The sequence below is a fragment of the Pleurodeles waltl genome, chromosome 3_2 (assembly GCF_031143425.1).
Source record: "Pleurodeles waltl isolate 20211129_DDA chromosome 3_2, aPleWal1.hap1.20221129, whole genome shotgun sequence".
NCBI lineage: Eukaryota > Metazoa > Chordata > Amphibia > Caudata > Salamandridae > Pleurodeles > Pleurodeles waltl.
Genome location: NC_090441.1, coordinates 217,176,287 through 217,201,931, shown reverse-complemented (window position 1 = coordinate 217,201,931; position 25,645 = coordinate 217,176,287). Strand labels below are relative to the sequence as shown.

The 25,645-nt window shown below is 50.5% G+C and overlaps 1 protein-coding gene across 1 annotated transcript; it reads left to right on the top strand.

Annotated features, from left to right (window-relative positions):
• Nucleotides 1-5,284: 5,284 nt before the first annotated feature.
• LOC138286727 (peptidoglycan-recognition protein SC2-like) lies at nucleotides 5,285-24,596 on the top strand. The gene is made up of 5 exons (XM_069227250.1): nucleotides 5,285-5,330; nucleotides 12,632-12,716; nucleotides 19,230-19,431; nucleotides 20,282-20,400; nucleotides 23,778-24,596. Exons 2-5 carry the CDS (start codon nucleotides 12,668-12,670, stop codon nucleotides 23,954-23,956), a joined length of 549 nt encoding a protein of 182 aa, XP_069083351.1. The 5' UTR covers nucleotides 5,285-5,330; nucleotides 12,632-12,667; the 3' UTR covers nucleotides 23,957-24,596.
• Nucleotides 24,597-25,645: the final 1,049 nt, after the last annotated feature.

The window sequence follows — 25,645 nt, the reverse complement described above, 5'->3', positions numbered from 1 at the left end:
GACGTGTTTCCGTAGTTTTGATGCTAGTTCTTTTTTTATAATGAGATCGCTCGTTTTATCGAGAAGTTTTCTCAATCTGGCAACATTCGGCTTGCTCTCTCCTTTAGAATCGTGACGAGGAGTTTTTATGAAATGCCGTTGGGGCATGCTGGAGGATCTTGCATGTTGCTGGAGATCGTAGGTGATATCTGGCCATTTAGTTAGGAGTGAGTCACTCATTAGTGACAACAGAGTCAGACCATTGGCGCTTGACAGCAGGTTATATGATTGGGATACAATGGGTCCCCATTTTATTCATCTGATTATTTGTGTTTCTTCTTCCCCCTGAGGCAAGCCGATTGGTTTATACATTTCCGGGCGCCTTGGATGCATCTCAAATGTTGCTATAAGAGGAAGATGGTCACTTGCCTATAGTATTGGGATTTTCAAAAGATGTTAGATAGTCAATTGCTTCCTCAATGGATAAGATATAGGGCCATATTTATACTCCGTTTGCGCCGAAATTGCGTCGTTTTTTTTGACGCAATTTCGACGCAAAACTAACGCCAACTAACGCCATATTTATACTATGGCGTTAGAGGCGAATAGCGCCAAAGTTCCCGGAATGTGCGTCATTTTTTAGCGTGAACCCCTTCCTTGCGTTAATGATATGCAAGGGAGGCGTTCCCGTCTAAAAAATGACTCCCAGGCCTTTACGTGGTATTTATACTCCCGGGCAAAAGAGACGCCCGGGAGTTGGCGTGGCAAAAAACGGCGCATTTGCGCCACTTTTTAACACCTGCTCAGGGCAGGCGTTAAGGGGCCTGTGGGCTCAAAATGAGCCCACAGGTGCCCTCCCCTGCCCCCAGGGACCCCCCCTGCCACCCTTGCCCACCCCAGGAGGACACCCAAGGCTGGAGGGACCCACCCCAGGGACATTCAGGTAAGTTCAGGTAAGTTTTTTTTTTTTTTTTTTAATAATATTTTGTGGCATAGGGGGGCCTGATTTGTGCCCCCCTACATGCCACTATGCCCAATGACCATGCCCAGGGGACAGAAGTCCCCTGGGCATGGCCATTGGGCAAGGGGGCATGACTCCTATCTTTACAATGATAGGAGTCATGTTGATGGGGGATGGGCGTCGTTAAAAAATGGCGCAAGTCGGGTTAAGACGATTTTTTCGACGTAACCTGACTTGCCCCATTTTAAGACGCCCATGCGCCATTTTCCCCCTACGCCGGCGCTGTCTGGTCTACGTGGTTTTTTCCCACGCAAACCAGGCAGCGCCGGTCTGATTGCGCCGTCTAACGCCATTCCATAAATACGGCGCCCGCATGGCGCTTCAGAATGGCGTTAGACGGCGCAAAACTTTTTGACGCTAAACTGCGTTAGCGCAGTTTAGCGTCAAAAAGTATAAATATGGGCCATAGTCTTAGGTGCTCTTACTCTGGAAAGTTTTCGAGAACTATTGTGTGAAGGCACTGACTTTTCGTGAATGCTGAATATAGACGAGGCCATGTTTTTTAAAGAATTGTTGAAGATGACGGCTGGCAGGACATTCCGGGCAGACTGAGTCTGCTCTTGGTCCTAGTGATCTAAGGTGATCTAAGATTAAAATCTCCACGGATTATGATGCTAAAGCCAATCGTGATCACAGACTGCTCGATCCAGTGTGTCAACTAGTGCTATGCTTTCTGCTGTTGCTTGGCAAAATACTTTAAAGTAGAGGTTGATTAAGAGAGATGTAAGGATTTCCAATCTTATTATTTGTAGCATTTAGTTATTGTTAGGTACTGTACTAACTAGAAAGTCTAAATTTACCTTTAAGTAAATCAAGAGGCCTCCAGAGGGTCTCCCAAAATATTTGTTTTTGTAGCAGACTGTTGTATTTCATGGAAACCTGTGATAGCCAATGAACAAGTTGACCAAGTTTCTTGCAGGCATAATATATCCCCGTTTGTTGGGTGTTGTTGGGCTGCGTTGTGATTTAGGTGTCTCTCAGGGCCTGCCACGTTCCAAGAAATGATTTTTAAGTGATATTCACTGATCTCTAGTTGGCTATTGTTGTTAGGCATAAAGTTGGGTTGTTCTGTTTCTAGTGTTGGTGCTACAGTTTGGGCTGCTCGAATTCCCGTCATAAAAAGACACTTTTCTGATGCTGCTTGTAGGAGTTAAACCAGTACAGAACATACAGAGGTTGTTGTACCGCTCCTCTGCCTTATGATGGGCAACGCCTTTTAAAATGCTATGAGTGATGGCTTTTTGGTGCAGATTTTGACTTGATTTTTGGAGTGGGTAGGGGAATTTCTGATGAGCTATCGGTTCTATCTTTATGCCTCATTCCTCTAGATATTGTTTATTTATTAGTACCGTATCAGCTAGAGCCGGAGATCTTAAGTCATTATAGTGGCTTCACGTTCGTTACTGAGCTCAGGCAGCACCTTAAATGCTACTCTCATGATATCTTCTCATTTTATATCTGATTATTGTTGTGATTCCATACTCATGGAATTAAATAATCCAAGTATGCTTGAGAAAGTTATTGTTTAAGGTAGGGTAAAGTAGAGAACCGTTTTGGAGAATATGAAATATCCAGTAAACTGTACAGTTGTATGGAAGACAAGCTACCTGAGTACCAGGCCTGGCAAGAATCCAGGTCTGTCCAGGGGCTCTCCCTCCCAGGAAGCGGGCATCACAGCTGGAGCCAGGGCAGGGCTCAGTGGTGTCAGTAGATGGAGTGTGTGGTGTGTGTGTGTGTGTGTGGATGTGTGTGCGTGAAGCTGCATCTGTGGCAGGGGCTCTCCCTCCCAGGAAGCAGGCCTCACAGCTGGAGCCAGGGCAGGGCTCAGTGGTGTCAGTAGATGGAGTGTGTGGTGTGTGTGTGTGTGTGTGTGCATGTGGATGTGTGTGCGTGAAGCTGCATCTGTGGCAGGGGTCTCCCTCCCAGGAAGCAGGCCTCACAGCTGGAGCCAGGGCAGGGCTCAGTGGTGTCAGTAGATGGAGTGTGTGGTGCGTGTGCATGTGGATGTGTGTGTGTGAAGCTAGGTCTGTGGCAGGAGCTCTGCCTCTCAGGAAGTGTCTCACAGCTGGAGCAAGGGCGGGGCTCAGCAGTGTCAAAGGTGTGTGGATGTGTGTGCGTGAAGCTGGATCTGTAGCAATGGCTCTGCCTCCCAGGAAGTGAGTCTCACAGCTGGCGTCAGGGCAGGGCGCAGTTGTGTCAGTAGATGTTGTGGGTGTGTGTGTGTGTGTGTGTGTGTAGCTGTGACTGTGACAGAGGCTCTCTTTCCCAGGAAGTGAGGCTCACAGCTGGAGTCAGAACAGGGCTCAGTTGTTTCAGTAGATGGTGTGTGTGTGTGTGTGTGTGTGTGTGTGTATAGCTGGGACTGTGGCAGGGGTCTCCCTCCCAGGAAGTGAGTGTCACAGATGGAGTCAGGGCACGGCTCAGTGGTGTCAGTAGATGGTGGGTGGGCGTGTGTAGCTGGGACTGTGGCAGGAGCTCTCCCTCCCTGGAAGTGAGTGTCACAGCTGGAGTCAGGGCAGGGCTCAGCAATGTCAGCAGATGGAGTGTGTGGTGTGTGTGCAAGTGTGTGTGTGTGTGTGTGTACGTGAAGCTGGATGTGTAGCAGGGGCTCTGCCTCCTAGGAAGTGAGTCTCACAGCTGGAGTCAGGGCAGGGCTCAGTGGTGTCAGTAGATGGAGTGTGTGGTGTGTGTGTGTGTGTGTGTGTGCATGTGGATGTGTGTACGTGAAGCTGCATCTGTGGCAGGGGCTCTGCCTCCCAGGAAGCAGGCCTCACAGCTGGAGCCAGGGCGGGGCTCAGTGGTGTCAGTAGATGGTGGGTGGGAGTGTGAAGCTGGGATTGTGGCAGGGGCTCCCCCTCCCTGGAAGTGAGTGTCACAGATGGAGCCAGGGCAGGGCTCAGCGGTGTCATGTGTGCATGTGTGCATGTCTGCATGTGCATGTGTGTGTGGGGGAGGTGGATGTGTGCGTGTGTGTGCGTGCATGCGTGTGTGTGTGTGTGTGCATGGCGGTGTGTGGTGGTGGATGTGTGTGTGTGTGTGTGTGTGTGTGTAGCTGTGACTGTGACAGAGGCTCTCTTTCCCAGGAAGTGAGTCTCACAGCTGGAGTCAGAACAGGGCTCAGTTGTTTCAGTAGATGGTGTGTGTGTGTGTGTGTGTATAGCTGGGACTGTGGCAGGGGTCTCCCTCCCAGGAAGTGAGTCTCACAGCTGGAGTCAGGGCACGTCTCAGTGGTGTCAGTAGATGGTGGGTGGGCGTGTGTAGCTGGGACTGTGGCAGGGGTCTCCCTCCCTGGAAGTGAGTGTCACAGCTGGAGTCAGGGCAGGGCTCAGTGGTATCAGAAGATGGTGTATGTGTGTGAAGCTAGATCTGTGGCAGGGGCTCTCCCTCCCAGGAAGTGAGTCTCACAGCTGGAGTCAGGGCAGGGCTCAGCAATGTCAGCAGATGGAGTGTGTGGTGTGTGTGCATGTGTGTGTGTGCGTGTGTGTGTACGTGAAGCTGGATCTGTAGCAGGGGCTCTGCCTCCCAGGAAGTGAGTCTCACAGCTGGAGTCAGGGCAGGGCTCAGTGGTGTCAGTAGATGGTGGGTGGGAGTGTGAAGCTGGGATTGTGGCAGGGGCTCCCCCTCCCTGGAAGTGAGTGTCACAGACGGAGTCAGGCATGGCTCAGCAATGTCAGTAGATGGAGTGTGTGGCGTTTGTGTGTGTGTGTGAAGCTAGGTCTGTGGCAGGGGCTCTCCCTCCCAAGAAGTGAGTCTCACAGCTGGAGCCAGGGCGGGGCTCAGCGGTGTCAGTAGATGGTGGGTGGGAGTGTGAAGCTGGGATTGTGGCAGGGGCTCCCCCTCCCTGGAAGTGAGTGTCACAGATGGAGCCAGGGCGGGGCTCAGCGGTGTCATGTGTGCATGTGTGCATGTCTGCATGTGCATGTGTGTGTGGGGGAGGTGGATGTGTGCGTGTGTGCGTGTGTGTGCATGGCGGTGTGTGGTGGTGGATGTGTGTGTGTGTGTGTGTCAGGGTCAGAGATTTAGAAGAGGTGGTCTGACAGGCAGCAGTGGGAGTCTCACAGATGGAGCCTGGCCGTTGCTCCTTGTGTACTCACATGTTCAGTGTCAGGTGTTCTCCTGCTCAGGTGGTTCAGCCCACTGATAACTCTGCTCTCCAAGGCCACTAATAACCCCCCCCCCCCCACACACACACAACTCCTGCCAAAGAATTGACTGAAATGATCTCAAGCTTCCATCCTCTGCAGCCAACACCAACAACTCAGCGCCTATAAAAGGGAACACACTTTCCAGCAGCTTCACATCCCAGGACCTGTTGACAGGAGAGGCACAGGTGAGTGTGGAGGGACAGCACTGGTGACTGTAACGAGACAGCAGAGATGTGTGTAATGAGACAGCCCAGGTGAGTGTAACAAGGCGACAGGTTAGTGTAAAGGGAAAGAACAGACAAGTGTAGTGAGATGCCACAGGTGAGTGTACCAAGGTGGCATGGGTGAGCGTGAAGGGAAAGCACAGACGTGTAATGGGATGCCACGGGTGAGTGTAACAGGGTGGCACAGATGAGCGAGAAGAGAAAGCTCAGACAAGTGTAGAGAGATGGCACATGCGAGTGTAACAAGGTGGCACAGGCCAGTGCACTGTGCAGGCAGATGTGAGTGCATTGGGACGGCACTCGTGCATGTAATGAGACAGCAGAGGTGCTGTAAAGAGAAGAAACAGGTAAGAGTGCTGATATGACAGATTCGGTGCAGAGGGTCACACATCTCGCTTGAGCTATGGGAAGTAGAATGGGCTGCCAGATGAATAGGCTTGGAGATATGTATTTGGTGCGGAAGGTCACATATTGCAACCAGTAGGACAAGGGAGGTTAATACTGCCCCTTAAAGTTTCTCACCTACAACTAAGTGCGCCTTTGTGATTCTGAGTGCCTACAGAATGACGCAAAGGGCAGCATGAGGAGCTGGCACTGGAGGGCAGTGTATGGAGCTGGCACTGTTGGGCAGTGGGAGTAGATGGGACTGGTGGGCAGTGGGAGTAGATAGGACTGGTGGGCAGTGTGAGGAGCTGACACTGGTGGGCAGTGGGAGTAGATGGCACTGGTGTGCAGTGGGAGGAGCTGGCACTGGTGGGCACTGGGAGTAGATGGCACTGGTAGGCACTGGGAGTAGATGGCACTAGTGTGCAATGTGAGGAGCTGGCACTGTTGTGCAGTGGGAGTAGATAGCACTGGTGGGCAGTGTGGGGAGATGGCACTGGTGGGCAGTGGGAGTAGATGGCACTGGTGGGCAGTGTGAGGAGCTGGCACTGGTGGGCAGTGGGGGTAGATGGCACTGGTGAGCAGTGTGAGAGGTTGGCACTGGTGGGCAGTGGGAGCTGATGGGACTGGTGGGCCCTGTGACGAGCAGGCACTGAGGAGCAGTGGAAGTAGATGGCACTGTCGGGTAGCGTGAGGAGATAGCACTGGTGGGCAGTGTGAGGACCTAGTACTGGTGGGCAGTGGGAGTAGATGGTACTGGTGTGCAGTGGGAGGAGCTGGCACTGGTGGGCACTGGGAGTAGATGGCACTGGTGTGCAGTGTGAGGAGCTGGCACTGGTGGGCAGTGGGAGTAGATGGCACTGTTGGGCAGTGGGAGTAGATGGCACTGGTGTGCAGTGGGAGGCACTGGTGAGCAGTGTGAGTAGATGGCACTGGTGTGCAGTGTGAGGAGCTGGCACTGGTGAGCAGTGGGAGTAGATGGCACTGGGGGGCAGTGGGAGGAGCTGGCACTGGTGGGCAGTGGGAGTAGATGGCACTGGGGGGCAGTGGGAGGAGCTGGCACTGGTGGGCAGTGGGAGTAGATGGCACTGGTGAGCACTGGGAGTAGATGGCACTAGTAGGCACTGGGAGTAGATGGCACTGGTGTGCAGTGGGAGTAGATGGCACTAGTAGGCACTGGGAGTAGATGGCACTGGTGTGCAGTGGGAGTAGATGGCAAAGGTGGGCAGTGTGAGGAGCTGGCACTGGTGGGCAGTGGTAGTAGATGGCACTGGTAGGCACTGGGAGTAGATGGCATTGTGGGCAGTGTGAGAAGTTGGCACTGGTGGGCAGTGGGAGTTGATGGGACTGGTGGGCCCTGTGACGAGCAGGCACTGAGGAGCAGTGGAAGTAGATGGCACTGTTGGGAAGCATGAGGAGACAGCACTGGTGGGCAGTGTGAGGACCTAGCACTGATGGGCAGTGGGAGTAGATGGGTGGTGGGCAGCATAAGGAGCAGACACTGGTGGGCAGTGAGAGTAGATAGGACTGGTGGGCAGTGGGAATAGATGGCACTGGTGAGCAGTGTGAGGAGCTGGCACCGATGGGCTGTGGGAGTAGATAGGAATGGTGGGCAGTGGGAGTAGATGGCACTGGTGGGCAGTGTAAGCAGCTGGCACTGATGGGCAGTGGGAGAAGATAGGAATGGTGTGCAGTGGGAATAGATGGCACTGGTGGGCAGTGTGAGGAGCTGGCACTGGGGGGCAGTGGGAGTAGATGGGACTGGTGGAGCCGTGTGAGGAGCTGGCACTGATGGGCAAGGGGAGTAGGTAGGACTGCAGGGCAGTGTGAGGAGACAGCATTGATGGGCAGAGGGAGTAGATGGCACTGGTGGGCAGTGGAGATAGAGGGGATTGGTGTGCAAAGTGAGGAACTGGCACTGGTGGGCAGTGTGAGTGGATAGGAGTGGTGGACAGTGTGAGGAGTTGGCACTGATTGGCAGAGTGAGGAGCTGGCACTGGTGGGCAGTTTGAGGACTGGTACTGCCAGGCAGTAGGAGTAGATGGCACTGGTGAGCAGTGGGACTAGATGGCACTTGGGAGCAGTGGGAGTAGATGCACCGGTGGGCAGCGTGACGAGCTGGCACTGCTGGGCAGCATGAGGAGCTTACACTGGTGGACAGTCGGGCTAGATGGCTCTGGTGGGCAATATGAGGAGCTGTCACTAGTGGGCAGAGTGAGGAGCTAGCTGTCACTGGTGGGCAGTGTGAGAAGCTGGCACTGGTGGGAAATGGGACTAGATGGCATTGGTTCCCAACATGAGGAGCTGGCACTGGTGGCCAGAGTGAGCTGGACTGGTGGGCAGTGGAAGTAGATGGCATTGGTGGGCAGCATGAGGTGCTGGCACTTGTGGGCAGTGTGAGGAGCTGGCACTGGTGGGCAGTAGGGTTAGATGGCACTAGTGGGCGGTGGGAGTAGATGGCACTGGTGGGCAGTGTGAAGAGCTGGCACTGGTGGCCAGCATGAGGAGCTGGCACTGGTGAGCAGTGTAAGGAGCTAGCACTGGTGGGCAGTGGAAGTAGATGGCACTGGTGGGCTGCATAAGGAGCTGGCACTGGTGGACAGTGTGAGGAGCTGGCACTGGTGGGCAGTGGGAGTAGATGGCACTGATGGACGGAATGAGGAGCTGGCACTGGTGGGCAGCAGAAGGAGCTGGTACTGAAGATCAATGTGAGGGGCTAGCAAGGTTGGGCAGTGGGAGTAGATGGCACTGGTGGGAAGTGGTGTAGATGGCACTGGTGAGCAGTTTGAGGAGCTGGCACTGGTGGGCAGAGTGAGTAGCTGGTGGGCAGCAGGAGTAGCTGGCACTGGTGAGCAGTGGGAGAAGATAGTAGCACTTCACATGAAGAAGTACTCCTGGTCACCCCGGCAGTAGCAGTTCATATGAAGAGGTACTCCTGTACTCCTGCAGTAGCACTTCACGTGAAGAGGTACTCCTGCACTAGCAGTTCACATGAAGAGGTACTCCTGCACTAGCAGTTCACGTCAAGAGATACTTATGTAGTCCTGCAGTAGCACTTCATGTGAAAATGTACTCTTGCAGTAACACTTTCCATAAACACATACATCTGTCCAATTCAAGTGAAGCGGTACTCTTGCAGTACCACTTCATGTGAAGAGATACTCCTGCAGTACCACTTCACAGGAACAGGTACTCCTGCAGTAGCACTTCACATCAAGAGGTCTTGTGCAGCGGTCCTTGCACTGGTATTGTGCTCATGCAGTTTTCCTTGCACTTGTCTTGTGCTTGTGCTGTGTTTCATGCAGCGTTCCTTGAACTGGTGTTGTGCTCATGCAGCATTCCTTGCATTGGTGTTGTTCTCGTGCAGCGTTCCTTGCACTGGTGTTGTGCTTGTGCAGCGTTCCTTGCACTGGTGTTGTGCTTGTGTAGCATTTGTTGCACTGGCTTGTTCCTGTGCAACATTCCTTGCACTAGTGTTGTGCTCATGCAGCGTTCCTTACACTGGCGTTGGGCTCATGCAGCATTCCTTGCACTGATCTTGTTCTTGTGCAACATTCCTTGCACTGGCCTTGTGTTTGTGCAGCGTTCCTTGAACTGGTCTTGTGCTTGTGTAGCATTCCTTTTACTGGTGTTGTGCTTGTGCAGCGCTACTTGTACTGGTTCTGTGCTCGTGCAGCATTCCTTGCACTGGTTTTGTTCTTGTGCAGCCTTCCTTGCACTGGTGCTGTGCTCATGCAGCATTCCTTGCACTGGCGTTGTCCTTTTGCAGCGTTCCTTGCACTGGTGTTGTGTTCCTTGCACTGGTGTTGTGATCGTGCAGCATTCCTTTCACTAGTGTTGTGCTTGTGCAGCGTTCTTTGCACTGGTGTTGTGCTCGTGCAGCGTTCTTTGCACTGGTGTTGTGCTCGTGCAGCATTCCTTGCACTGGTGTTGTGCTCGTGCAGCATTCCTTGCACTGGTTCTGTGCTTGTGTAACATTCCTTGCACTGGTTTTGTTCTTGTGCAGCCTTCCTTGAACTGGTGCTGTGCTCATGCAGCATTCCTTGCACTGGTGTTGTGCTCGTGCAACATTCCTTGCACTAGTGTTGTGCTCATGCAGCGTTCCTTACACTGGTGTTGGGCTCATGCAGCATTCCTTGCACTGATCTTGTTCTTGTGCAACATTCCTTGCACTGGCCTTGTGTTTGTGCAGCGTTCCTTGAACTGGTCTTGTGCTTGTGTAGCATTCCTTATACTGGTGTTGTGCTTGTGCAGCGCTACTTGTACTGGTTCTGTGCTTGTGCAGCATTCCATGCACTGGTTTTGTTCTTGTGCAGCCTTCCTTGCACTGGTGCTGTGCTCATGCAGCATTCCTTGCACTGGCGTTGTCCTTTTGCAGGGTTCCTTGCACTGGTGTTGTGTTCCTTGCACTGGTGTTGTGATCGTGCAGCATTCCTTGCACTAGTGTTGTGCTTGTGCAGCGTTCTTTGCACTGGTGTTGTGCTCGTGCAGCGTTCTTTGCACTGGTGTTGTGCTCGTGCAGCATTCCTTGCACTGGTGTTGTGCTCGTGCAGCCTTCCTTGAACTGGTGCTGTGCTCATGCAGCATTCCTTGCACTGGTGTTGTGCTCGTGCAGTGTTCCTTGCATTGGTGTTGTGTTCCTTGCACTGGTGTGCTCGTGCAGCATTCCTTGCACTGGTGTTGTGCTCGTGCAACATTCATTGCACTGGTGTTGTGCTCGTGCAGCGTTCTTTGCACTGGTGTTGTGCTTGTGCAGCATTCTTTGCACTGGTGTTGTGCTCGTGCAGCATTCCTTGCACTGGTGTTGTGCTCGTGCAGCATTCCTTGCACTGGTTCTGTGCTCATGTAGCATTCCTTGCACTGGTTTTGTTCTTGTGCATCCTTCCTTGCACTGGTGCTGTGCTCATGCAGCATTCCTTGCACTGGTGTTGTGCTCGTGCAGCATTCCTTGCACTGGTATTGTGCTCATGCAGTGTTCCTTGCACTTGTCTTGTGCTTGTGCTGTGTTTCATGCAGCGTTCCTTGAACTGGTGTTGTGCTCATGCAGCATTCCTTGCATTAGTGTTGTTCTTGTGCAGCGTTCCTTGCACTGGTGTTGTGCTTGTGCAGTGTTCCTTGAACTGGTGTTGTGCTTGTGTAGCATTTGTTGCACTGGCTTGTTCCTGTGCAACATTCCTTGCACTAGTGTTGTGCTCATGCAGCGTTCCTTACACTGGTGTTGGGCTCATGCAGCATTCCTTGCACTGATCTTGTTCTTGTGCAACATTCCTTGCACTGGCCTTGTGTTTGTGCAGCGTTCCTTGAACTGGTCTTGTGCTTGTGTAGCATTCCTTATACTGGTGTTGTGCTTGTGCAGCGCTACTTGTACTGGTTCTGTGCTCGTGCAGCATTCCTTGCACTGGTTTTGTTCTTGTGCAGCCTTCCTTGCACTGGTGCTGTGCTCATGCAGCATTCCTTGCACTGGCATTGTCCTTTTGCAGCGTTCCTTGCACTGGTGCTGTGTTCCTTGCACTGGTGTTTTGATCGTGCAGCATTCCTTGCACTAGTGTTGTGCTTGTGCAGCGTTCTTTGCACTGGTGTTGTGCTCGTGCAGCGTTCTTTGCACTGGTGTTGTGCTCGTGCAGCATTCCTTGCACTGGTGTTGTGCTCGTGCAGGATTCCTTGCACTGGTTCTGTGCTCGTGTAGCATTCCTTGCACTGGTTTTGTTCTTGTGCAGCCTTCCTTGAACTGGTGCTGTGCTCATGCAGCATTCCTTGCACTGGTGTTGTGCTCGTGCAGTGTTCCTTGCACTGGTGTTGTGTTCCTTGCACTGGTGTGCTCGTGCAGCGTTCCTTGCACTGGTGTTGTGCTCGTGCAACATTCCTTGCACTGGTGTTGTGCTCGTGCAGCGTTCTTTGCACTGGTGTTGTGCTTGTGCAGCATTCTTTGCACTGGTGTTGTGCTCGTGCAGCACTCCTTGCACTGGTGTTGTGCTCGTGCAGCATTCCTTGCACTGGTTCTGTGCCCGTGTAGCATTCCTTGCACTGGTTTTGTTCTTGTGCATCCTTCCTTGCACTGGTGCTGTGCTCATGCAGCATTCCTTGCACTGGTGTTGTGCTCGTGCAGCATTCCTTGCACTAGTGTTGTGCTTATGCAGTGTTCCTTGCACTGGTGTTGTGTTCCTTGCTCTGGTGTGCTCGTGCAGAATTCCTTGCACTGGTGTTGTGCTCATGCAGTGCTCTTTGCACTGGTGTTGTGCTTGTGCAGCGTTCTTTGCACTGGTAGTGTGCTCAGCGCAGCGTTCCTTGCACTGGTGTTGTGCTCGTGCAGTGTTCTTTGCACTGGTGTTGTGCTTGTGCAGTGTTCCTTGCACTGGTGTTGTGCTTGTGCAGTGTTCCTTGCACTGGTTCTGTGCTCGTACAGCGTTCCTTGCACTGGTTTTGTTCTTGTGCAGCCTTCCTTGCACTGGTGCTGTGCTCATGCAGCATTCCTTCCACTGGTGATGTGCTCATGCAGCGTTCCTTGCATTGGTGTTGTGTTCCTTGCTCTGGTGTGTTCCTTGCACTGGTGTTGTGCTCGTGCAGCATTCCTTGCACTGGTGTTGTGCTCTTGCAGCGTTGTTTGCACTGGTGTTGTGCTCCTGCAGCGTTCCTTGCACTGGTGTTGTGCTTGTGCAGCGTTGTTTGCACTGGTGTTTTGCTCGTGCAGCATTCCCTGCACTGGTTTTGTTCTTGTGCAGCCTTCCTTGCACTAGTGCAGTGCTCATGCAGCTATCCTTGCACTGGTGTTGTGCTCGTGCAGCGTTCTTTGCACTGGTGTTGTGCTTGTGCAGTGTTCCTTGCACTGGTGTTGTGCTCGCTCTGATACACTTCTCTTCTAATCCTCTCTCTCACCCCAGGCTCACTCCGTAGAAGCTCCCCCGAGATCAGTGAAGATGCTCCGCCTGGCTGTGCTGCTGTCCGCCGTCTGTGCCATCACTCATGGTGAGTCCTGGTGACACAAGGGCCTAGTGCTCCAGGGAGCAGTAACACAGATGTTGACCACCAACCACAGGAGGGAGTTAATGCTGCAGCATGTGTTCAGCATTTGGTAAGACGTGGGAGGAACATACGTGAAACATTCCTGGGAGAGGTATGGCGAAGGAGAGGGGAGGGAGTGAGAGAGAGAAAGAGACAAGAGAAACAGAGATGGACAAGAGAGAGAGAGGGAGGAAGGAGGGAGGGAAAGAGAGAGAGGGGAGAGGGAGCGAGAGAGTGAGTAAGAGAGGAAAAAGGGTGGAGAGAGAATCTACAAGCTCGCACCGCTATGGCTGGGAAGGCATCCAAGGTGCACCAGACAAAGCAGAGACTACCTCCAGCAGGAGGGATGCTGCACCAGAGAGGTCAGAGTTCATTTCAGGGAAGTGCAGTGCCCACACTGGGCAGGCCCCAGTTTGCCCGAGATTCTGAAAGATGTCACTCAACGCAGCAGGCAAAAATGCGGGGCTGCTTGACAGGGAGAGAGCAGAAGAGCGCCATATTCACAGAGAGTAGCGCCGGTGCTGATTTTAGCTGTTGTGCGCCACACACACACTGTGGCACCATAATGCGAGGGTGTCTGTGTGAGTCCAGCTTAGGTTTTGTGGTGCAAGAGTTCCCTTCCTGTACAAAGCACAATGGCTAAACAAGTGAAAAACCTATTCCTACTGTGTACGTGCGCTGTACATTGCAGCACGCATTCAAAGTCGAAAAAGCACTGAGAAATGAAAACATTTCTGCTTTTAACACCTACTTTCAGATGGTGTTAGTCTTTGAAGCTAAACACTGTCCACTAATGTGAGTAGATAAGGTTCAGCATCAGAAAGCCTTGGTGATTGCATGGGAAGTACATGTACCACCCATATAAAGCCCCCCGATGCAAAGTAATGCAAATCAGCATTTTGTGGTGCTTTGAGTTACTTTTGGGTACTTTCCAGTGCAAAACAAGTTTTGCCCTGGAAAGTGAATCAAGAAAAAAACATTTTGTGCTGGTTAGTGTCATTTTTGTGACACTAAACCAGCGCAAAATGTTTAAGAGTCTCACCCTCCACGTCAGGTGGGTGTGCTGCTGTTGGAAATGGCCCTTTCTGCAGGGTTATCCCCAAACGTTTTGCCTTTCTCCTCCTATTTTTCCGACCCTCTTTTTGTTGGCCTTAGGCTTCTAGGCACTATACCACTGCTAATCAGTGCTAAAGTGCACGTGCCCTCACCCTAAAACTTGGTATAATTGGGTAACACCTATTTGCCTTATTTAACTTACCTGTAAATCCCTTGTAAAGCGGTGTACCGTAAACCCCGGGCCTGCAGATTAGATGCTAATAGTGGCCTGTCGCGCAGATTGCACCACCCACAGAAGTAGCCTTCAAACCTGTCTCAGGACTGCCACACCAACTTGGCAAGTCAAACGACTTCCCAAGGCCTAAACCTCCTTTTTCCTACTTCCAAGTCACCCCTATGGCAGGCCCTAGATAGTCCTATAGGCCAGGTGCTGTGTATGTAAAAGGTAGGACATATATTTTTATGTGTTACATGTCCTAGTAGTGCCAAAAAGCCTATTTCGTTTTTCAATACTGAGGGCTCCTCCTCACTTAGGTTTGCATTGGGAATTCCCATGTATATATGTAAGTTGTAATTTCTCATCTGTGAGGAGTAGTGTGGCCATTTTAGGTAGGTTTGGAATGGTAGTGAGAAAAAAGCACCCTGGGACCGCTTTTGGGGTATCACCCCTCATTAGCCAGGCTAGCTTGAATCTGTGGCATTGCAAGCACGGGATCCAACTCTGGGCATGCCCTTCCCACTTAGGGCTACAAAGTCAAAAAGAACAGATGATGGGCGGCATTCAGAACATATCAAACTTTCACCCCAGTCACAGATCTGGGCTTAATCCAAATGTTTATTTGCCTGCCATGCCATTCCAGTTTGGACCCAGGCATATGCAAATCAGTCTTGACCCTGCTCCCCAAGGGAAAAGTTCAGCATGAACTGCGAGGCCAGGTCCTCCCTGAACCAGAAACAAGCATCCTGGGACCACTTTCATGGTATCATCCCTCATCAGCCAGGCTAGCATGAATCTGGTAGCATAGAGAGCATAGGACCCACACCTGGACATACCATTCCCACTTGGGGCAACAAATGCAAAAAGAACAGATGATGGACAGAATGGGAACAAATCAAACATTCACACCTAGTCACAGATCTGGGTTTAATCCATTGTACCATATACTAGGGACTTATAAGGGGGCACCAGTATGCCAATGGTGGGTGGAATACAGATTTGTGCGAGAGAGAGCATAATCACTGGGTTCCTGGTTAGCAGGATCCCAGTGAATCCAATCAAACACACTGATATTAATCAGAAAATGGGGGTAACCATGCCAGGAAAGAGGGTACTTTCCTACACAAGGGATGCAAAGGAGACCATTTCCCTTTTCTGAAAGATTCATCACTGAACTTGGGAGTTGGTATCTTAAAAATTGTTTTTTTAATGTTATGTCCATATAGTGCGCTATTCACTCTTCAGGGAATCTAGATGGCTCACAGGTGAGTATGGGGCTGTATTACTGGTGATAATATCTGAAAAGCCAGATCTTCAGCTTCTTGCCGAATTCAGTAAGAGTTGAGGAGCCTCCAATGTGCTGTGGGAGGTCGCTCTATGCTTTGGGGGAGGTGTACGAAAAGGCGCGACCTCCGCCTCCGTTATTGTGTATGCAGGTTGCATGAGCTGGTGAGAGGAGTGCCTGCAAAGTTGGTGGAAGTGAATTTGTCTGGTGAGGTAGGCAGGCCTATGTTGTGTAGTGATTTGTATGAGCATGTGAGGAGTCTGATCTGAGTGCATTTGTGGATGGGGACCCTCCTTAAGGTGAGGAGTGATGTGGGTGTGGAGAAGTAGATTGAGGATGAGTGTTTCTGCAATGATCTAGATAGTTTGGAGCCTGCTCAGGAGCTGTTTGGTAAACAGTTGTCAAGGACAGGGGCGGCTCCTCCATTAGGGCGGAGGGGCGTTGTGAGAAAGTAGCCTCTTTCTAGCATGGTTACCCCCACTTTTGGCCTGTTTGTGAGTGTGTGTCAGTGTGTTTTGTCTGTCTCACAGGGATCCTGCTAGCCAGGACCCCAGTGCTCATAGTTTGTGGCCTAATGTGTGGGTTGTCAGTAGTGCTTGACTGTGTCACTGAGGCTTTGCTAACCAGAACCTCAGTGCTTATGCTCTCTCTGCTTTTAAATGTGTCACTGTATGCTAGTGACTTCATTTACCAATTACAATTGGCACACTGGACCCCCCCTTATAAGTCCCTAGTATATGGTACCTAGGTACTTGGGGTTCCTGGAGATCCTTATGGGCTGCAGCATTTCTTTTGCCACCCATAAGGAGCTCAGACAAACCCTTTCACAGGACTGCCACTGCAGCCTGCGTGAAATACACCTTCTCCCTTTGGAAATACGTGTTACAGGCTGGTGAGGAGTAGCCTCCCCCAGCCTCTGGAAATGCTTTGAAGGGCACAGATGGTGCACTCCTTGCATAAGCCAGTCTACACCGGTTCAGGGACCCCTTGTACCCTGCGCTGGTGCGAAACTGGACAAAGGAAAGGGGAGTGACTACTCCCCTGTCCATTACTACTACCCTAGGGGTGGTGCCCAGAGCTCCTCCAGAGTGTCCCAGACTTCAGCCATCTTGCTTTGCAAGGTGTGGGGTCACTCTGGAGGCCTCTGAGTGGCCAGTGCCAGCAGATGACGTCAGAGACCCCTCCTGATAGGTCCTTAGTTGATAAGGTAGCCAATCCCCCTCTCAGGGCTATTTAGGGTCTCTCCTGTGGGTTCTCTTCAGAGTCTACTTGCAAGTTTCCAGCAGGAATCCTCTGCAACTACTACTTCATCCTCTGACCTCGGATCAACCACAGCCTGCTCCAGGAACCGCTGTAACAGCAACAAAGTATCCACAAGGGATACTTTTCCTCTGCAACTTCAGCTCCAGTCAGCAACTGCAACAGTTTCCTCAGTGTGCACGCTCTGAGGACTCCCTGTCTTCACCCTGCACCAGAAGGACCAAAGAAATCTCCTGTGGGGTGTCGGAGTCACTCCCCTACTCAAGCAGGCACCTTCCAAGTTGACGACCGGTACTCCTGGACCCCTCTCACAGCGACGAGCGTGCTCCTGGACACACAGAGGGTGGACCCCATCGACACAGACTGTCCCAAGGTCCGGCTGACGCAATTTGCCTTCCCTGAGAGCACCGCGTGTTCTTCACCTCCTGAGGCCTCTGTGCACTATTTGCAAAATGTCTTTGTGCACAGCCTGGCCCAGGTCCCCAGCACTCTATCCTGCGACGCTCAACTCGCTGAGTTGACCTCCGGTGGCGTGGGACCCTTCTTTGTAGTGCTGCACCAACCGCGTTGTGCATCTCCTTTGTCCCCATGTCCTGGGACTCCTGTGGGTGCTGTCTGGCATCCTGGGGGCTTTCTTAAGTGCTGAGAGCCCCCTCTTCTTCCTCACACAGAGTTGAGGCCCCAAGGTCCCTTCTAGGTCCAGCCAGCAATATTTTGACATAAAACACAACTTTGTCGTAACCAAGGCTTGTTGTCTACTTCCAACACAAAATCACATCTGCATCCATCTTCACATCGTGGGACATCCTTTGCATCCTTTGCATCATGCAGGAACCCGCTGGCATCTTTCTAGGGTGCATTTCTGCAGCCTTCATCCAACCGGGGACTCTTCTTTTGCACCCTCTTTTGTGTTGGCAGGGGCTTCTGTCCTTCCTGGAACTTCTTTTGACTTCTGGACTTCGTCTCCTTCCTTTGCAGGACTTCAGGTCCAGGAATCCAGTGTTTGTTGTTTGCAGACTTGGTTGGTTCTTGCAATAATTCCAATCACAAGGTGTAGTGTGTCCTAAGGAAACTTGCAGTACTTTACTCCTGATTTTCTGGGCTCTGGGTGGGGTAATTTACTTACCTTTACTGTATTCTTACTCTCCCAGTGATTCTGCACACACTACACTTATCTAGGTGGAGAATGTGTGATTCCCATTCCACTTTCTTAGTACATGGTTTGTGTTTCCCCTAGACCTATTTTCTCCCATTGCATTCTATAGCATTTCCTATTGTTTGCACTATCATATGTCTAATTACTTGCCTTATTTGGTGTCTAGTGTATATATTGTGTATAATACTTACCTCCAGAAGGAGTATTGTCTCTAAGATATTTTGGGTCTGTGTCACCCAAATAAATACCTTTATTTTTGGTAACACTGAGTATTGCCTTTACTTGTGCATAAGTACTGTGTAACTATAATTGATATTGCATGAGCTTTGCATGTCTCCTAGTTCAGCCTAAGCTGCTCTTCTGTAGCTATCTCTATCAGCCTAAGCTGCTAGAACACTACTACTTCACTAATAAGGGATAACTGGACCTGGTATAAGGTGTAAGTACCTAAGGTACCCACTACAAACCAGGCCAGCCTCCTACAGGCATCAACCCCCCCCAACCCTGCCCTACCAGCAGCGGCAGCTGCAAAACCTTTAAAAGAAAACGATAATAAATGTTGTTATTATTGTTTTCTTTTAAAGGGGTGGGGCCATGGCCATGGCCCTCACTGCGCATGTATGTTTGGCCGGCCGTCTCGGGCCGGCCAAATACACATGCGCAGTGTGCTCTCTCCACCCCAACAACACAGTTGCCAGGCTGAAGAGAGCCTGCACAGACTCCCAGTCTGCCTTGGAGCACCCTGGGTGGGCGCTTCCAGCCAATTCTGATGCTAGCCTGAGAAGCGTCAGTATTGGCCATAGGGCAGACTGGGAGCCTGTGCCTGCCTGCAGCTATGGGAGCAAGAGGAGCGGAGTGGCGACGGAGATGGTGTTTTTAAAAACATTTTTTATAAATTGAATGTTTATTCACCCCCCACCTCACCCCTTTGGAGCCCATGAGCCGCTCCTGGTCAAGGAGTCATAAATATAGTTCCAGATAGTGAGTGCAGGTGGGCCCCGACCTTGAATGAACACAATGTGGGCCAGCAAGTACTAGTCCAGATGTCCGGTCTGCGGGGGCACATGGTCGCTGCGTGGGCTGTGTTCTGATTGGCCAAGTGTTCTTAACTACATGTGGTATCTAACTTGATGGTGTTTTTGGGAATGCACGGATCACTCTGGACATGTGAGTTTTATTAGGGCCAATCTCCTGGGACCATTGTGGTGTTGCTGTGCCCATCTGTAGGATTTGATGTAAGTTTCTTGTTTGCCTGTTTGTCTGCCGGCTCCGTGTCACCCCACCTGTGACCTGTCAGTCAATAACCTCAGTCCTAGGTCTCAGAGTCTGCCTGATCACTTATCTTCGTGCTGGGTTGATGGAGAAATCATGGCAGGGAAATCTAATAATGGTGATGTGACTTTGTTCGTATACATGAATGTATCGTTGTGTGCATCAGCATCGATTACTCCAATATCAACACGTCTGGAGTTATCTTCATGTATGATACTTGATCTTTAACAGGCTGTCCCACCATCCTCTCTAAATCCCAGTGGGGTGGAAGGTCCCCTACCTGCCGCACGGGTATGCAAACACCTGTATCGTATGTCATCATCCATCACACAGAGGGAAGCCATTGCACCTCCCAGTCCGCCTGCATAAGCCAGATGAAGAGTATTCAGAACTACCACATAGACAGTAGAGGCTGGTGTGACATCGGATACAGGTGAGTAGGCAGCAGGGGACGGAGGCGTGGACTGGCAAAGTAGGTCAGGTGTAGGCAACAGGAGTCTTGAGATACAGGTTCATGCAAAGTGAAACAAAGGAGGTAGAAGTGCAGGCGAGGGGTGCCAAAGGAGATGCACATACAATTAAGGAGGCAGTACAGATGCAGGCAACGGAATCATGGAGCTATACGAGCACAACCAAGGAGAGCCACAGGGAGATGCCATCAGAGGCAAGGGGAGCCTAGTGATACAGTTACAAACACAAGAAGAAATGTGCTGGCACAGCTACAGCGAAGTGAACACATATATGCAAACCAACCTGGCAGGACACAGTAGTCGTGGCCAATCACATCTGTACGCATAACATCTATATGACAGATAGGAAGAGGAACAAAACATACAGGGCCCAATTTACAAAGGTAAACTTAGACCAACAGTCTAACTCAGACCAAAAGTCTAAAACTTCACTACTCTTTGGTATTCACAAAAGGAAATTACTACTAGTAAAGTTAGACTTTTTTCTAACTTTACCTTTGTGAATCAGGCCCACAGGGTACAGAGCAATGAGAGCCTGGCATGATAGAGTGAGGAGACATATATGTGAGCTAAACAGAGGAAAGATCTGATGAAGAGCCAAGGTGGGGAATGAGCTCAGGAGAGAAAGTAAAGGATGGTAATGAGAGAACTCATCCTTCAAGTATCATGTGTCATTGCAGGAGGGTTGCAGGCACAGTGTGTATGCACTGTTCAGGGTACAACCATTAAAGGAGACATGGGCTCAGGGTGGGGAAAGACCTGATATATCCTGATTAGAAAGAGGTTAAAGCTCTCCTTCTGTTTTCTTCGCAGCTTCCTGGTTGGTGAGGACGGCAAAGTGTATGAAGGTCGCGGCTGGACCACGGTGGGCGCTCATGCTCCAAATTACAATTCTAACTCCATTGGAATTAGTGTCATGGGCTCCTTCACTAGTAAGTTTATCTGTCCATGCACACTCCGTGGGGGTGGTAAAGGAACACGGTCACACTCTTCATGTCCACTGCCTGGAGCCTTGAAGAGGGTGGGTGGGGGAAGGATAAAGACAATGGTCGGTCTTCATGTGTACTACCTGCAGCATGGAGGGAGAGAAGGACCGGAGTCACACTTCATGTACACACCCTTGAGGTGGTAAACAAGCAATGTAATTCTCCTCATGCGTACTGCCTACAGACGGTGACGAGATCGTGATATGCTCTTCCTGTGCACTGCCTAGAGCTTCAAGGGGGAGAAGGACCACGCCTGGTGGTAGGGAAGTGAAGTATACAAAAAAGTGATGACCTGGAAGTTCAGACTGGACTGTTCCCATTGGACAGGGTCAAGACTGGTTTGCATATGGCTGGGTCCAAACTGAGGTGGCATGGTGTGCAAAATAATGATGGACTGGAAAGAGGCCATAAGTAATTACTAATGGGTGAGATTAATTAAAGCATTCCATCCATCACATTTTTGTACACTTCAGTGATATGCACTAAATGGGGCGGGTATGACCAGATGTGGGTCTCACTGTGCCACTGGAACCAAGCTATAACCAGCTGATGAGCCCTAATAAGCCTGAAACCATTCCTGAGTTGCTTGTGTTCTGTTCAGGGAGGACCTGGCTTGGCATTTCGAAACAGACTGTCCATAGGAGAAGAGTGTTCAAAGTTAGGTGACATGGTAGGCAAAATAACGATGAACTGGGATACTGCCAGAGCAATTGCCAGTGGCTGGGGTTTCCATCCATCACGGAGGGGAAGAGACAGTGATACATACTCTCTTCATGTGCACTGCCTGCAGGAATGGATATGCCCTGTGGCCATTGCACATGGCCCGTGAAACAGGGCATGACCGTTGGCTCTCACCATTCACTCTCACCTTTTCACATACCCTCTGGACAAGAGCATGAGAACTGGATCCCATATGTGTTAGATGGATGTGCTCTGTGCCCGTCCCACATGCTCTGTAGACAAGGGCAGGGCACTGACTCTCATCTGTGCTCATTGTATGTGCCCTGTGAACAACACACATGCCATGTATTTAGACCTGACAAGGGAGCTTTGGGCCAGAATATAAGTTCACTTCTTTGCTAAATGTTTTATTGATATTTTTTTACAGGGAAAATCTCCAAACTTAGGAATCCACATTACAGCGTTAAGATTGCTTTTCTACCTTTGAGACAATTTCCAGGTTACCTGATGACACACTCCCTCTTCCACTCACTCAGGCATCTTTCTCTCCTGCTCCTGGGCTGCATTGTTCCTACTCGTATCACATTCTTAACAACCAATTGGACACAATCAATCAACACTCTATTGAATTGTTCAACTAATCAACTTTCATGAGGGTGATAAAGAGCAGGTTTTAGATATTTAAATGTCTAATTGTTTCAAGAACACCATAATTTCTTCCAATACAAATTGAGTTTCAGTGTCCGCGTCTACCTCTTCTAGGAAACCTTGCATGAGCATGCCCTAAAAAAATATGACCATACCTTTAGATTGGATTTCTTCTACCAAACTTATTTTAAGCTGCTTTGTAATCATTTATCATGATTACTGTCTAACGAGGGCCATTAAAAGAACCACAAATGCCTATTTCCTCTTTATACCATGCTCACACTGGAAATTTCATGGTAACAATATTTGTTTCTTTTAGCATGTGAGTTTTGTCACATCTTTCCCACTCGCAGTACCAACAAGTCCATTCTTCCTTTGCTCTTCTTCGTGGCAGATATGCTTCTCTGACCCTTATGAGCATATGAGCCTAAAACGGCAGGATACTGGTACTACAAGTCTATGGGGGTCATTCTGACCTCGGCGGTCAGAGACCGCCGGGGCCAGGGTCGGCGGGAGCACCGCCGACAGGCCGGCGGTGCCCCACAGGGCATTCTGACCGCGGCGGTTCGGCCGCGGTCAGATGCGGAAAACCGGCGGTCTCCCGCCGGTTTTCCGCTGCCCATGTGAATCCTCCATGGCGGCGGAGCGCGCTCCGCCGCCATGGGGATTCTGACACCCCATACCGCCATCCTGTTCCTGGCGGGTCTCCCGCCAGGAACAGGATGGCGGTATGGGGTGCTGCGGGGCCCCTGGGGGCCCCTGCAGTGCCCATGCCAATGGCATGGGCACTGCAGGGGCCCCCGTAAGAGGGCCCCACTTCGTATTTCAGTGTCTGCTTTGCAGACACTGAAATACGCGACGGGTGCCACTGCACCCATCGCACCTTCCCACTCCGCTGGCTCAATTCTGAGCCGGCGTCCTCGTGGGAAGGATGATTTGCCCTGGGCTGGCGGGCGGCCTTTTGGCGGTCGCCCGCCAGCCCAGGGCAAATCCCAAAATACCCTCAGCGGTCTTTCGACCGCGGAGCGGTATTTTGGAGGGGGAAGTCTGGCGGGCGGCCTCCGCCGCCCGCCAGACTTAGAATGACCCCCTATGTGTCCTTTACACTATGTCACTGACACCCTACAATTGACTATCCTTAATTAGACGTAGACCAACTTTCTGATAGCTGTTCAATTTCCTTCACCAGAACCTTGCATGTATGTATTTATATATTAGTATTTATGTAGCTTGACCTTAGCTGTGAAATAGCCAAGCACTGTACATTACACGAGGGGTTGAGAGACCGTTGTAGATAGTGTACATCAAGGGGATTACACAAATACATTTTACACACAGTAAGGCAGATGATGATGATAAAATGATTGCCCGAAATCACAGGAAGTTAGGTCTAGTGCCTTCAGCTACTCCTTTCTCCCAATGTTCTTCGGATTTGGCTCTCATACACAACACATTTACTTTTTGCCATCACCATCTATTTAATTTTCGATAATTATAGGTAGTCTTGGCCAACAATTTGCACTCACTTTACGGGTACCTGGTTTACCTTGTTTCTAAGAGGCCCCTGTGTGATAGAAACTTCTTTCCAATGGACAGTGGCGTTGACCTGTTGACCCTTCAATCTGTGTGATGGATGCTTGCTCCTGAGATGCCCCAATCTCAACCTCTGTGACAAAAACTTTTTTACTGGGAGGGCCAAGAGTTCAACTGGAAGGGCGCACTTTTGAGAATACGAGCTGATGTAAGCAGTAGCCCTACTCTTTGCTTATGTTTTCTTGAGTACCTTGCGAGTACTCCCTGCAGGTTTATAGCACATTTCTCACACTAGATGCTACCATAAAGTTAGCGTATAGTTGTCCAAGCAGCTGTGCCAGAGAGACCAGTTGATGTTAGAAGCAGGGAGCATGGAGAGTACCACAACAGCACAGATAACATCAGCCAAGGTCACAGTGCTGCCCCACAGACTCACCAGCTCTCCTTCTTTAATGTTTTAGGCAAAAACCCCAACTCTGCTGCCCAGAACGCTGTGAAGAGCCTCATCAGCTGCGGGGTCTCCAAAGGGTACATCAAGTCTGCCTACATCCTGAAGGGTCATCGCAATGTGACAGCGACAAGCTGCCCTGGAAACACCTTCTACAACCTCATCAGCAGCTGGGCACGCTTCCAAGCATGAGCAGTGCCATACCAGGTGCTGATACCTCGCATGCTGACACCCCATGTGCTGCAATCGAACCTTACTGCAAACACCTCATGTGCTTCACTCTGACCCTAGTGGTGACACCCCACGTGCTGCACTCTGGCCCTAGTGGTGACACCCGACGTGCTGCAATCTAACATTACTGCAAACACCTCATGTGCTTCACTCTGACCCTAGTGGTGACACCCCACGTGCTGCACTCTGGCCATAGTGGTGACACCCCACGTGCTGCAATCAAACCTTACTGCAAACACCTCATATTCTTCACTCTGACCCTAGTGCTGACACCCCACGTGCTGCACTCTGACGCTAGTGGTGACACCCTACGTGCTGCAATCTAACCTTACTGCAAACACCTCACACGCTTCACTCTGACCCTAGTGCCGACACCCCATGTGAGATACCACGTGCCCGACCCTATGCAGACATCCCACGTACCACACTCTGACTGTACCCCAGACATTCAAAGTGCAGCACCCTCCCTGCACTGACGACACCGCAGGAACAGCAGCAGGCACCCCCACCCCACCATTCACTACCTTTACATGATTCGGCCATGTATGTCCCTCCTGCATTGCTCTCATGTTGTGTCAAGCAATAAAAGCTCAGAACCTGCCCTTGTTGTCGTATTTGTTCCTGGTACAAACCATGTGAAGTGCTTCTTCCCTTTTGAGGTGCAAGGCTTGGAGGAACTGTAAAGTTTATTTTATTTGGGTTGTGGGACAAACTCCAGTTACTTGTGACCGCCAATGGGGAAAGAGTGAATTGTGCAGCTGCGGAAGACCTCTGGTAGGGAGCTCAAGCGCAAGGCTTCACATGAGACTAGTGCAGTGTGAGCCAACACCAGTATCAAATGAAGCGTGAGCTGTCTGCAAACTAAGAAGAATCTCTGGGTGAGACATTCCTGGATCAGCAAGAAAGGGAAAAAGAAAAATACTAACGCATGACCACCATTTCCTGTTTTCAGTTTCTACTGGTTGTGAATATATCCAGAGTTTTCATAAGTTGTAAGGATCAGTCCTTACTGGTGATTAGACTGTTTCTGCTGTTAATATGTAGAAAGCCAGACTCTTTCTGGTGTTTAACAAGAATGTTGCTTGAGGTGCAGAAGGTGCTGTCTTACAGAAACAAATCCAGACAAGCACCCTCAAAGTAAAAGTGCAAACAACGTAATGGGTGCTGCGTGTAAACTGTCCTATCTTTTCATGTGTGGAGTTCGCTGCAGTTATAAATAAACTAAACATACAACTACACTTGGAGTTTGTGAATAGAAAAAAAATAGTAAACTTACACCAAAAGGGTAAGTTTACCTTTGTGAACAAGACCTGCAGAGTATGTCTCTCTATAGAACACCCCAATATTCATCTAAAGATGCAGAGTATAAGTCATTAGAAGATACCCCAATGGAAGACATCCCAGGATTAATCCAAAGCTGTTGAGTGCCTGGCAGCATTTGGCAGTACAAAACACCCTGGTACAAGATGCCCCAGAGTAAGACACCCAAAGATCACTCTGAGACTGCTGACTACCTAGAAGCTCTCGGCAGTATAAGATACCTGAGAAAGACACCCCAAGATTAATCTAAAGATGCAGAGTATGTGCCACTATGACACCCCAGTGAAAGACACCCGAGATTAATCTAAAGATGCAGAGTATGTGCCACTA

Excerpts from the sequence above, each read along its gene's own strand:
- LOC138286727 (XM_069227250.1), top strand. The coding sequence starts at position 12,668 with ATGCTCCGCCTGGCTGTGCTGCTGTCCGCCGTCTGTGCCATCACTCAT. Across the intron at positions 19,432-20,281 it reads TGGTGTGACATCGGATACAG|CTTCCTGGTTGGTGAGGACG; the intron begins GTGAGTAGGCAG and ends TTTTCTTCGCAG. Across the intron at positions 20,401-23,777 it reads TGTCATGGGCTCCTTCACTA|GCAAAAACCCCAACTCTGCT; the intron begins GTAAGTTTATCT and ends TTAATGTTTTAG.